This window comes from Panulirus ornatus, chromosome 58, assembly GCF_036320965.1.
Source record: "Panulirus ornatus isolate Po-2019 chromosome 58, ASM3632096v1, whole genome shotgun sequence".
NCBI classification, from domain to species: Eukaryota; Metazoa; Arthropoda; class Malacostraca; order Decapoda; family Palinuridae; genus Panulirus; species Panulirus ornatus.
The window spans coordinates 26865139-26879050 of NC_092281.1; the positions used below are offsets into that span (position 1 = coordinate 26865139).

The window sequence follows — 13912 nt, forward strand, 5'->3', positions numbered from 1 at the left end:
ATACATGTGTATGTGGGTGGGTTGGGCCATTCTTTCGTCTGTTTCCTGGTTCAATCCACTGACAGCACATCGACCCTGGTATACCACATTGTTCCAATTCACTCTATTCCTTGCATGCCTTTCACCCTCTTGTATGTGCGAATGTGTATGCCGTAGCCTAAGCCATGAATCCAGTTTATCAACTAACCCCTAGGGAAAGATGAACAGCTTGTCTGACTGTGGATCAACTGCCACGACCAATTTTCAAACCTATGCATCTCAAATACATATGGCCTATGAATGAGTCACAGTCTGAGACACTAACCACAACACCAAGGACGTTCATAATTTCCATTATTTTTTCTAAATATATACCATATCTAACCATACCAGAATTTAAGGAACAATGCTCCTTGCTTCCCACACTAGTATTGGAAGAATATGTCTGCTCACCTTCCTCAGCAGCAACTAAGACTCAAGGCACATTGCCTCCCTCCTCAGTGGCTGATCATCTCCCCCATCTGTACATGCGTAATAAAGCTCCCCGCCACCCCCACCAGTATCTGAAAAACACTGCTCCTTGCGTCCTACACCAGAGCCTGAGGAATATGACTCCATGGCTTCCCATCAAATATCTGAGGAACAGGGTTCTTTGCCTCACCCACCAGTACCTTTAGAAGAATGCTCCTCATATTCCCCACCAGTACCTGAGGAACAAGGCTCCTCGCCTCCCCTTATCATTGCCAAAGAAATGAGGTTCCTAACCTCCCCTGCCAATGTCTGAGGAACAAGGCCCTCGCCTCCAACAGTAACTGAGGAACAAGGCTCCTAACCTCCTCCAATGGTACATGATGAACAAGACTCCTAACCTCCTCCATTAGTACATGAGGAACAAGACTCCTTGCTTCCCCCACCAGTACCTGAGGAACAAGGCTCCTCACCTCCACTACCAGTATCAGAAGAACAATGCTCCTTTTATCCCCCACCAGTATCTGAGGAGCAAGGCTCCTCATCTCCCCCATAAATACCTGAGGAACAAGGCTCTTTGCCCCCCCCACCACCACACACACACACACACACACACACACACACACACACACACACTACCTGAAAAACAAGGCTCCTTGCATCCACAACCAGTATCTGAAGAATAATGCTCCTTACATCCCCTACCATTATCTGAAGAACAATCATACTCATCTCCCCAACAGTACTTGTGGTACAAGGCTCATTGCCTCCTCCACCAAAACCCGTGGAACAAGGCTTTTCGCCACCCCTACCAGTATCTTGAATACAAGACTCCTTACCTTCCCAACCAGTTCCTAAGGAACAAGGCCTCTCATCTCCCCTACCAGTATCTGAGGAACAGAGCTCACCTCCCCCACAAGTATGAGAAACAAGGCTCCTCACCTCCCCGTTTACGGTGTGGGAGCTACTCTAATTAATGCCATAACAGCAAGCAAATGCTGAAGAGCTTGACCCACACTCAAGTTCTAAAACAGGCTCAATTGTAGTAAGATTACCTGCTGGGTACATAGGCATGGAGGAGACTGGTGCACGTGAGCAAAAATATAAAAACATATGACTAAATGTTAGGTCATGGGCAAGCATATCACAGCATGCCAGGCAAGCACGATAATGAGTCACCACATCAGTTGTGCTGTGATGCCATAGATCTGAGAAGATTACCATACAGTCACTATGTTCCTGTGGGCAAGTATCTACAGACTTTCTGGTTGTCAATGGTGATGAATTATCAAGGATTCACCCTAATTTGCAGGTGGTTAGATGTTGTTGTTTTAACACCTTGCATGCAAGAGCTCTCTCAAATGCTCACAGGGTTCTGTCTACAGGTATGTATCTTTCATCAAATGCATTATTCACTCTCCCATCACAATTAGCTACATACTCTATGTACCAACAATCCAATTTGATGCATCTTATTGGTTTCATATAAAAACTCTAAACTTTATCCACAGTTCACAGAATACATCAGTTGAGTACATTTCAATAAACCTAAAATGACGAAGTATGTAGATTCCAAATGCAAATGATTCTGTCAGATAGATAAAGTATGAACATTATATGGTATCAGTATAATAACTGGAGCCCACTGTTAGACTGCCAAGGATACCACAATATAAAGGCTCAGTAGTTACAAAATCAACTTCAGAATTTTAGTACCTATAATGTTGGTAACATCTCTGCACATGCCATTTGTTGTTTCCTTTTTCATTACGTAATTCTTTCTATGTGGCTACCTACATTCAGAGTAAATGGTATCTTCTGATTACACAAAACAGATTCTCATAATAAGCAGCTTAAAACCTTACCACCATATAATAATAATACATGAAACCATTTCATCAACTTCATCCCTCAGACTTCACAAAGGACCACAAAAATAGTGCTTTGTGTTCTAAATGTGTATGTTGCAACTGTTGCAGATAATAATCAACTAATCACTATATCAGTGGAAAATTGGTGCTTTCTAGGTTTAAAACTTTATATCTAGTATACCACCCCACCTTGTCTGCTTAACTGACTTTTCATGGTACATCTAAAAACCTTCATGAAACTTTGGGAGATGACAGTATACTGAAGAATAAATGAGTTTAAAAAAGTAAAAAAAATAAGGATAACAAATACTTTGGGGATAAAGCACAGGCAATTTTCCACAAACCAAAGAAAGGAAATAAAGTAATAGCTTGAACTTAGTACTCACCCCTGGATACATTCCCATAAGCTTTTGTACTTGAGGGGCTCCTGTTTGTGACATACTCATAGCCTGCAAAAGACAAAATTATAGTAAATTATCTTTTTCTATAAAAATAACTTGTCAAAACTTTCCCTTTCATAGGATACAAAGAGACTATTTTGGAATTGTGCACAATTTTCCCCAAAATAATCCAAAAGAAGTTCCTTTGGCTTAACAAAGGGCATTAGGTAGACTTTCTCTGCGGTAGAAAGTACGTATGTCATAGTTTCCCATCCTTATACTTTGCAAAGAAATGAGCACACTCCCCCAGCATGTAAAAAAAAAAAAATTTTCTTATGGCTTAAACACCATATAAGACATTATACTGAAACATTTCATTATATTTCTATTTATTTTGCTTTGTCGCTGTCTCCCGCGTTAGCGAGATGGCACAAGGAAACAGATGAAAGAATGGTCCAATCCACCCACATACACGTCCACACACGCAAATATACATACCTATACACCTCAACGTATACATACAGACATATACATATATACACATGTACATAATTCATTCTGTTTGCCTTTATTCATTCCCATCGCCACCCTGCCACACATGAAATAACAACCCCCTCCCACCTCATATGCGTGAGGTAGCACTAGGAAGACAACAAAGGCCCCATTCATTCACACTCAGTCTCTAGCTGTCATGTAACAATGCACCGAAACCACAGCTCCTTTTCCACATCCAGGCCCCACACAACTTTCCATGGTTTACCCTAGATGCTTCACATACCCTGGTTCAATCCATTGACAGCATGTCAACCCCGGTATACCATATCATCCCAATTCCCTCTATTCCTTGCACGCCTTTCACCTTCCTGCATGTTCAGGCCCCGATCACTCAAAATCTTTTTCACTCCATCTTTCCACCTCCAATTTGGTCTCCTACTTCTCCTCATTCCCTCCACCTCTGAAACATATATCCTCTTGGTCAATCTTTCCTCACTCATTCTTTCCATGTGACCAAACCATTTCAAAACACCCTCTTCTGCTCTCTCAACCACACTCTTTTTATTACCACACATCTCTCTTACCCTATTATTACTTACTCGATCAAACCTCATACCACATATTGTCCTCAAACATCTCATTTCCAGCACATCCACCCTCTTCCACACAACTCTATCCGTAGCCCATGCCTCAAAACCATACAACATTGCTGGAACCACTATTCTTCAAACATGCCCATTTTTGCTTTCCGAGATAATGTTCTCGACTTCCACACATTCTTCAACGCTCCCAGAATTTTTGACCCCTCCCCCACTCTATGATTCACTTTCACTTCCATGGTTCCATCCACTGCCAAATCCACTCCCAGATATCTAAAACACTTCACTTCCTCCAGTTTTTCTCCATTCAAACTTACCTCCCAACTGACTTGACCCTCAACCCTACTGTACCTAATAACCTTACTCTTATTCACATTTACTCTAAACCTTCTTCTTTCACACACTTTACCAAACTCAGTCACCAGCTTCTGCAGTTTCTCACATGAATCAGCCACCAGTGCTGTATCATCAGCAAACAACAACTGACTCACTTCCCAAGCTCTCTCATCCACAACAGACTGGATACTTGCCCCTCTTTCCAAAACCCTTGCATTCACCTCCCTAACAACCCCATCCATAAACAAATTAAACAACCATGGAGACATCAAACACCCTTGCCACAAACCTACATTCACTGAGAACCAATCACTTTCCTCTCTTCCTACACGTACACATGTCCCACTAAATTCCAGAGGTAACATTTCTTACTAACTTTTCTGAAAAATTCCTTTTCTATGTATATGTATTATCCCTGGGGATAGGGGAGAAAGAATACTTCCCACGTATTCCCTGTGTGTCGTAGAAGGCGACTAAAAGGGGAGGGAGCGGGGGGCTGGAAATCCTCCCCTCTCACTTTTTTTTTTAATCTTCCAAAAGAGGGAACAGAGAAGGGGCCCAGGTGAGGATATTCCCTCAAGGGCCCAGTCCTCTGTTCTCAACGCTACCTCGCTAATGCGGGAAATGGCGAATAGTATGAAAGAAAGAAAGAAAGATGTATATGTATGTTTTTTCTATTGGAAGGCCTAACAATAACAAACATATCTGACAGAAGGAACAGTTTTGAAAGATAATTTGAAATATGATTTGAAATATAATGGAAAATTGTTAAAGTGAATGCTGAGGTAAATTCGTTTTTCATGCCTAACTGCTTTTCCTATCCAAGGAAAGCATCAAAAAACACACAAAAAGACTTCACTTACATAAATCCCCCTCTTGCTGTCAAGTATATTGAAAACCAGAGCTTACCATCCACAGCCTCATATCCACAACCAGGCCCTATAGATCTCTCTCTGGTTTACTGACTGCTTTGATGGCACCCTGACACCAATGTAGCATTATCAAACATGCAGCACTACATTAAACCAATGGAACATTAGCTCACCAAGAACAGAATATCTGCATCTCCAGAAAATTCTTCAATCACTCTTTTAACCCCTAAGAAGACACAAAATCCAGCTCACATCCTCCTACAGAACAAAAGGACACCCATTCTAAGCATCATATAAGACACGCAACATTCTCTCCTCACACCAATAACATGCAACTCAAAAGCAACACACAAACTAAGTGCAATGAAAACACTAACTGGCTCCAGATCTGAATAAGAATGAGTCTCAACATCCTGTGCAAACAATTCATCCACTCTACATTGCATTGAACTACGCTTCATATGCCTGGTCTTCCATCCTCTCAAAAGAATATAACCAAGTTTGAAACCATACAAAACATTTCACTCAGAACAATCACTGGCTGTCTAGCAAACACATTCAACACCTACACAAAATATAGATACCCCCAATACAGTGCCATCTCAACATGCTCAGCACCAAACCCCTCCCATCCAACCCACTCCAAAACTAACCACCAACCCTAAGTACAGTAAACCCTTGATCTAACGGACCCCAATATTACGGATTTCAGATTTAACGGATAAATAATAAAGCACTACATAAATCAATAATAATTCAAAAAATAAGAAATAAAAGAGAAATATCAAATGCAGCACCATACGCATTTCATACTACACTTGTTTTTGGTGGTGTGGGGTAGACTTGTTTTGTTTTGGTCACAGTCTGCCTCAAGCTATCATGCACTCAGGTTGTATACAGAGTGTTTCTTCTGTTATTTCAGAATTGTGACTTTATCTATCAAATAACTTGCAATCCTTCCAATTCAAAATGACATCAGGTGATTGTAAGAGGTGCAATGAAAGTAGGTAGTCTATCCTCACTTTATCATACAGAAGTATCCTTTCACAGGAGAGGGGTGGCATCACCTCTATCTCAGTTTGACTCCTGCCTCCAACTGCCCGGTGAGTGCTCCCATGCTGCAGGTTGCCTGCCACCTAACCATCGCACTACACACTAAATCCTACACCCCCTCACAAGATTTTGGTACCTAATGTGACATTTTGTTACAACAGAAACAAAAAAATAACTATTTATTCATGTTTATTCATTATACATATTAGCTGTTTCCCGCATCAGCAGAGTGGTGCCAGGAAACAGATTAAGAATGGACTATCCACTCACATATACAAATATATACATAAATGCTCACATACTCATATATACATATCAACATATACATACACATACACAGATATATACACACATAAACATGCACATATTCATATTTACTTGCCCTCTTCCATTCCTGTCACTACCCCACTCCATAGGAAACAGCATCACTACCCCCTACTTCAGCGAGGTAGTGCTAGGAAAACAGACAAAAAGACCACATTCATTCACACCCAGTCTCTAGCTGTCATGTGTAATGCACCAAAACCACAGCTCCCTATCCACATCCACATCCCACACACCTTTCCATGGTTTACCCCAGACTCTTCACGTGCCCTGCCTCAGTCCACTGACAGCACGTCCACCCCGGTATACCTCATCATTCCAATTCACTCTATTCCTTGCATGCTTTTCACCCTCCTGTATGTTCAGGCCCCAATCACTCAAAATCTTTTTCACTCCATCCTTCCATCTCCAATTCGGTCTCCCGTTTCTCCTTGTTCCCTCCACCTCTGACACATATATCCTCTGCCAATCTTTCCCCACTCATTCTCTCCATATGTCCAAACCATTTCAACACACCTTCTTCTGCTCTCTCAACCACACTCTTTTTACTTCCATACATCTCTCTTACCCTTTCATTACTTACTTGATCAAACCACCTCACACCACATATTGTCCTCAAACAATTCATTTCCAACACATCCACCCTCCTCCATACCCTATCTATAGCCCATGCCTCGCAACCGTATAACATCGTTGGAACTACTATTCCTTCAAACATACCCATTTTTTGCTCTCCGAGATAACATTCTCTCCTTCCAAACATTGTTCATCGCTCCCAAAACCTTTGCCCCCTCCCCAAGGAATATGTACATAAATCACTATTCAGCAACAATACACTCACTTACTTCCTTTACAAATGAGCAGAATAAAAATGACACAACAAATCAGTGTGTTCACTCTTCACAGGAGCCCCCACAAGCATAATTTTGAATGTGTTTGAAGGGGGGTCACACGGTGAGGGTGCTGCAGTTTGAGGCTGGGTGTCATTGCAATTGGGGGTAAAGCTGCTGCTGGTTGATGTCATGGGGATACGCAAAACCTGGATGCATAGGTGACGTGAGTTTCGCAAAGACAGGTGGCCACTGCTGTCCAGCTTCACTGAGCACTGTCTATGCGGCTCCACCTCCACTATGCCCAATCTGTCCAACACCTTCGAAGCGATGATCTGCACAGACATCTTGGGCAGTGTAGTGGTGTCACCTGCTGGGCTGCCCTACAGAAAAGCCTTCCTTGCTCTCTGCTATGGCCCAGTCCCTGTTTTACTGAGTAGTTCTCCATCACTGATTTATCATATAAAATTACCAGAGTGCTAGCACACCGTCTCATAACAGTCTTCCTGCTGCTAGCTGTGTGGGTGACTTATCCCTCTCTCTTAGTGGGGTGCTGAGATACTGGAGCATAGCCTGAGTCACTTTGCTGTAGTGCAGGATACCTCCAACACCTATGTTGCCACTTAACACCCATTTAGCTGCTTTTACGCTGCTTTGGAACATCCACTGGACTGGGGGAAGAAGGCTGAGGAGATATGGGCCATGATTCCCCTTTTTTTTTTTGTAGAAAGCATCCATCTCCTTGCTGTCTAGACTGGTTCTCCCATCTGAGATGATTTCCTTGGGTGCAAACCCATCTCCTGAAGGTGAGCAGCCTTGCAATAACTTGGGATTTTCTCGCAAAGGTTCAAATCCTACTTACTGTGCCATGTAAGAGGTCCAATGAAAGCAGGTAGTCTGTCCTCACTTCCTTATAAAAAGTATCCTTTCAAAGGAGAGGGGTGGCATCACCTCTATCTCAGTCTGACTCTTGTCTTAAACTGCCCATCAAGCATTCCCAAGCTGCCGGGTGCTTGCTGCTCAACAATCATACCACACAATAAACCTACATTGATGGAGGAGTTAAAATAAAGTGTTTGAACTTAAACATGGCACAGAAATAAGCTACATTCAATTTAACAAACTTTTGGCACTGAGATACCCCTTCCCCTATTAGTCTGTTAAATCAAAGGTTTACTGTACAAATAAAAAGCTTATCACTGCCTCATACTTCAGTAACCTGTACTAACCCCCATCCCCAACAAATATAACATTAACAAAGCATATCCACAATGAAATAACCTGACCAGCACTAAACATCCACACACCCAGCTCAGTCTTAAACTCTAACCAATCACACACACTCATCAGAAACCACATTCTCTAGATAAATATGAGTCACACTCTCCCACATGCGCTTTGGATATTGACATCCCTACAACACTAAAAACAATGATTCAACATAACCCAAGACCCTTCATGCCCACAATGCAACTACCATAAAAAAGACACCCAGCACTTACTAATCAAATGACCTGCACTCTCTGCACATAGACACACAAACAACATTACTACACGTAACCCATTCACACTGCAGCTAGTATACATACGGTTTCTGTATTCAAAACTCCTGGACAGGCATTCTTCGGGCAAATTTTGATGATAGAAGACAAAATCAGCAACATTCCCAATGTTGCCATAAGATAAGGGCATTTCTTCAAACTGCATGAGTCAATGTACTTGATCATGGCAGAGAGGACAGTATGTCAAAAGAAGGCTGCTGCCAAAAATCATGCTGATATTCTTGCTGGATATGACTCATATGAACTTGGCATATCAAAAATTGAAGATGAATGACTGTTTAGTACAGGCAATAGACACAGGAACTCTAGAGGAGACAGTGAGGATACAAATGATCCTCAAACACCACTAACAAAACGAAAATGACATGCTAGTGGAAAGTGTGGCAGTGATTGATCAGGAGACCATAAATGGAACTAACAGGTTATTCTATTCATGCCAAAAGACTATGTGTCTGATTCCTCAAATTCAGGAAGAGCAAATGTCTGCAAAGTGAATGATAACTTAAAGGAACTCTTTCTTGAGGTTGCTGGTACAAACATATTCATACTTGCTAGCTTTCATTCATTCCCAACACCACACAGGAAACAGCATCACTACCTCCTGCTTCAGCAAGGTAGAGCCAGGAAAACAGACAAAAAAGGCCACATCATTCACACTCAGTAATGCACCAAAACCACAGCTCCCTATCCACATCCAGGCCCTACAGACCTTTCCATGGTTTACCCCGGATGTTTCACATGCCCTGGTTCAGTCCACTGACAGCATGCTGACCTTGGTATACCACATCATTCCAATTCAAACTATTCCTTGCATGCCTCTCATCCTCCTGTATGTTCAAGCCCAGATCACTCAAAATCTTTTTCACTCCATCCTCCCACCTCCAATTCGGTCTCCTGCTTCTCCTTCTTTCCTCCACCTCTGATATACATATCCTCTTTGTCAATCTTTCCTAACTCATTCTCTCCATATGTCCAGACCATTTCAATACACCCTCTTCTGCTCTCTCAGCCACACTATTTCCACACATCTCTCTTCCCTTACCCTTTCACTACTTCCTTGACCAAACCACCTTGCACCACATATTGTAATCAAACATTTAATTTCCAACATATCCACCCTGCTCCATACAACCCTATCTATAGCCCATGCCTGAAAACCATATAACATTGGTGGAATTACTATTCCTTCAAACATACCCACTTTTGCTCTCTGGGATAATGTTCTCTCCTTCCAAACATTCTTCATCACTCCCAAAACCTTTGCCCCCTCCCTCACCCTGTGACTCACTTCCGCTTCCATGGTTCCATCTGCTGCTAAGTCTACTCCCAGATACTAAAACACTTCACTTCCATTAATTTTTCTCCATTCAAAATTGAATCCCAACCAACTTGTCCCTCAACTCTATGGAACTTAATAACCTTCCTCTTATTCATATTTACTCTTAACTTTCTCCTTTCACACACTTATCCAAACTCAGTCACCAACTTCTGCATTTACTCACTCAAATCAGCCACGAGAGCTGTATCATTTGCGAAAAACTGACTCACTTACAAGGCCCTCTCATCCCCAACTGGCTGCATACTTGCTCCTTTCTCCAAAACTCTTGCATTTACCTCCCTAACCACCCCTTCCATAAACAAATTATACAACTATGGGGACACCACATACCCCTGTCACAAACCGATATTCACTGAGAACCAATCACTACACTCTTCCTACTCATATACATCCCTTGCATCCTTGGTAAAAACTTTTTACTGCTTCTAGCAACTTACCTCCCATACTATATACTCTTAAGACCTTCCACAAAGCCTCCTCCAGATCTATAAATGCTACATTCAAATCCATCTGGTTTTCTAAGTATTTCTCAGACACATTATTCAAGGCAAACACCTGATCCACACATTCTCCACCACTTCTGAAACCATACTGTTCTCACCCAGTCTAATGCTCTGTACATGCCTTCTTCCTCTCAATCAATACCCTCCTATATAATATCCCATGAATACTCAACAGACTTATGCCTCTGTAGTTTGAACTCACACCATTATCCCCTTTGCATTTGCACAATGGTACTATACATGCATTCCACCAATCCTCAGCCACTTCACCATTATCCATACAAACACTGAATATCCTTACCATCCGGTCAACAAATCAGTCACCTCTTTCTTTTTTTGAAGAATGCATGTGAAAAATACTTAGAAAAACAGATGGATTTGTTTGTTGCATTTATGGATCCAGAGAAGGCATATGATAGGGTGGATAGAAATGCTTTGTGGAAGGTTTTAAGAGTATATGGTGTGGGAGGTAAGTTGCTAGAAGCAGTGAAAAGTTTTTACATCTTAATGTAGTTATATTTCAACAGTTTCCTTGGTACAGTAATGAACTTACTTAGTTTCCTTGGTACAGTAATGAAATTACTGACATTATAACTGAAAGGACAAATAGTTATGTAGAGCAAAATTGACAACTGCATCACATGATAAAGTAATAAATGGTACCCTATCAAAAGTAACGAAAAATAGGATTTGAGCATTTCCATGAAAAGCTATCATTTTTCTTTATTTCTTATGTCCTCTACACTCTAAAGCCCATAAAGATATATTTTCTATATTTTCACAATTATCTTTCTATTCTTTGATATAACTTAGAATTGCAGGAATGGCATATTTCTTTTTCTTTTCTTTCATACTTGATCATTGTTTCCCACATCAGTGAGGTGGTGCCAGGAGCAAAATGTCAACCCTAGTACTGTATATTTCAGTGTTATATTTCAAAAAGATCAACAACTGAAACAAAAAATTGTTTTGCTTTTTCTCTTGGTATACATTTCAAAACTGCATTAAAAAATCATTGCTCTTTAGAACATACTTTGGAAAAAAAAGGGTGAGGGAAGAGGCTAAAAATTTTACAAAAACACACAATTAACACTTCAAATCTAAATCATAGAACAGATAGCTGAACCAGTATGACTATCTCACAATCATGTAACTAGCCTGGCTATCCAGAAGCACTATAAATTTATGTGCCCTGGAGCTTGAAAAAAAAAAATGGTGTTAATGTATACTTATATGATATCTCTGAAGGCCAAAAGCAAAAGAGAGAGACACGAAGATACCACAAACTGACACAATCAACAAGTCTACACTACAAAAGTGTGAGCAAGTGAATGATTAGGCAAAGAAGCAGCAAATCACCATCATACCAATGATGTCACAAGCCTAGTTGGGTTACTGCATGGTTGCATTACCTGAACTTACTTATATCTTCGTGAGCAAACTTTATTATGGGCAATAAAACACTGGTTTAACTCCCCTGTAAGCAAGCGTTCTCTCTAATCCCTGATGGCTCTGCCCCATGGCAAGAAACAAGGAAAATTTGCGATGACTTCTATACAAAGTAATCAACAAAATCTCAAAGTCTCATAAAACAATGCACCCCCTTGAATTTTCAGGAGCAAGGGCACACAGCTCTGCTTTCCAAGTAGAAACTTACCTTCATTAAAATATATGCAAACCTACAGTATCTGAGTTCTCACCTGTTGCATCATCAGCTGTGCAAGGACTGGGTTACTCATATCTAAGCCAGTGGATCTCATGGCCATGAGTGACTGCATCATACCCTGAGCTGCCAGAGGATTCCCACCCATCATACCAAGGCTGCCCATCATTCCCATACTTGCTATTTATGGGAGATACAAAAAACATTAAATCAAAATGAGGAAACAAATGTCAAAAATATGAAATATTATGTAATAATACTTTTTTCATACTTGACCTCCATTTCCAACGCAAGCAAAGTAGCGCCAGGAACAAACGAAGAAAAGCCACATCCTCACACATCCATTCTTTAGCTATCATGTATTTCAGTCTCTAAAAGATGGCTAATTACAACAACAACAACAATAATAAATATAATAATAATAATAATAATAATAATAATAATATATCCCTGGGAATAGGGGAGAAAGAATATTTCCCACGCATTCCCTGCGTGTCGTAGAAGGCGACTAAAAGGGAAGGGAGCGGGGGGGCTGGAAATCCTTGCCTCTCTTTCTTAATTTTCCAAAAGAAGGAACAGAGAAGTGGGCCAAGTGAGGATATTCCCTCAAAGGCTCAGTCCTCTCTTCTTAACACTACCTCGCTGACGCGGGAAATGGCAAGTAGTATGAACAATGAACAAATAATAACAATAATAATTTCTTTCTTTCAAACTATTCGCCATTTCCCGCATTAGCAAGGTAGCATTAAGAACAGAGGACTGGGCCTCTGAGGGAATATCCTCACCTGGCCCCCTTCTCTGTTCCTTCTTTTGGGAAAAAAAAAAAAAAAAAAAAGAGGGTAGGACTTCCAGCCCCCTGCTCCCTCCCCTTTTAGTCGCCTTCTACAACATGCAGGGAATACGTGGGAAGTATTCTTTCTCCCCTATCCCCAGGGATAAAATAATAATAATAACAATAACAATAATTTATATTTATATTTATTATACTTTGTCGCTGTCTCCCGCGTTTGCGAGGTAGCGCAAGGAAACAGACGAAAGAAATGGCCCAACCCCCCCCCCATACACATGTATATACATACGTCCACACACGCAAATATACATACCTACACAGCTTTCCGTGATTTACCCCAGACGCTTCACATGCCTTGATTCAATCCACTGACAGCACGTCAACCCCGGTATACCACATCGCTCCAATTCACTCTATTCCTTGCCCTCCTTTCACCCTCCTGCATGTTCAGGCCCCGATCACACAAAATCTTTTTCACTCCATCTTTCCACCTCCAATTTGGTCTCCCTCTTCTCCTCGTTCCCTCCACCTCCGACACATATATCCTCTTGGTCAATCTTTCCTCACTCATTCTCTCCATGTGCCCAAACCACTTCAAAACACCCTCTTCTGCTCTCTCAACCACGCTCTTTTCATTTCCACACATCTCTCTTACCCTTATGTTACTCACTCGATCAAACCACCTCACACCACACATTATTAATAATAATAATAATAATAATACTTAGAAAAGCAAATGGATTTGTATGTAGCATTTATGGATCTGGAGAAGGCATATGATAGAGTTGATAGAGATGCTCTGTGGAAGGTATTAAGAATATATGGTGTGGGAGGCAAGTTGTTAGAAG

General features: G+C 41.2%; 1 protein-coding gene across 2 annotated transcripts in view; it reads right to left on the bottom strand.

Moving 5' to 3' along the window:
* The window catches only part of sno (strawberry notch), a 468152-nt gene that overhangs the window by 314563 nt on the left and 139677 nt on the right, over positions 1-13912 (bottom strand). For both annotated transcript variants that reach the window (XM_071695604.1, XM_071695603.1), the window contains 2 exons: positions 12312-12454; positions 2705-2767 (listed from right to left, as the gene is read on the bottom strand). In XM_071695604.1, coding sequence (XP_071551705.1) covers positions 2705-2767; positions 12312-12454 — 206 coding nt within the window. The remainder of the gene's footprint in view (positions 1-2704; positions 2768-12311; positions 12455-13912) is intronic.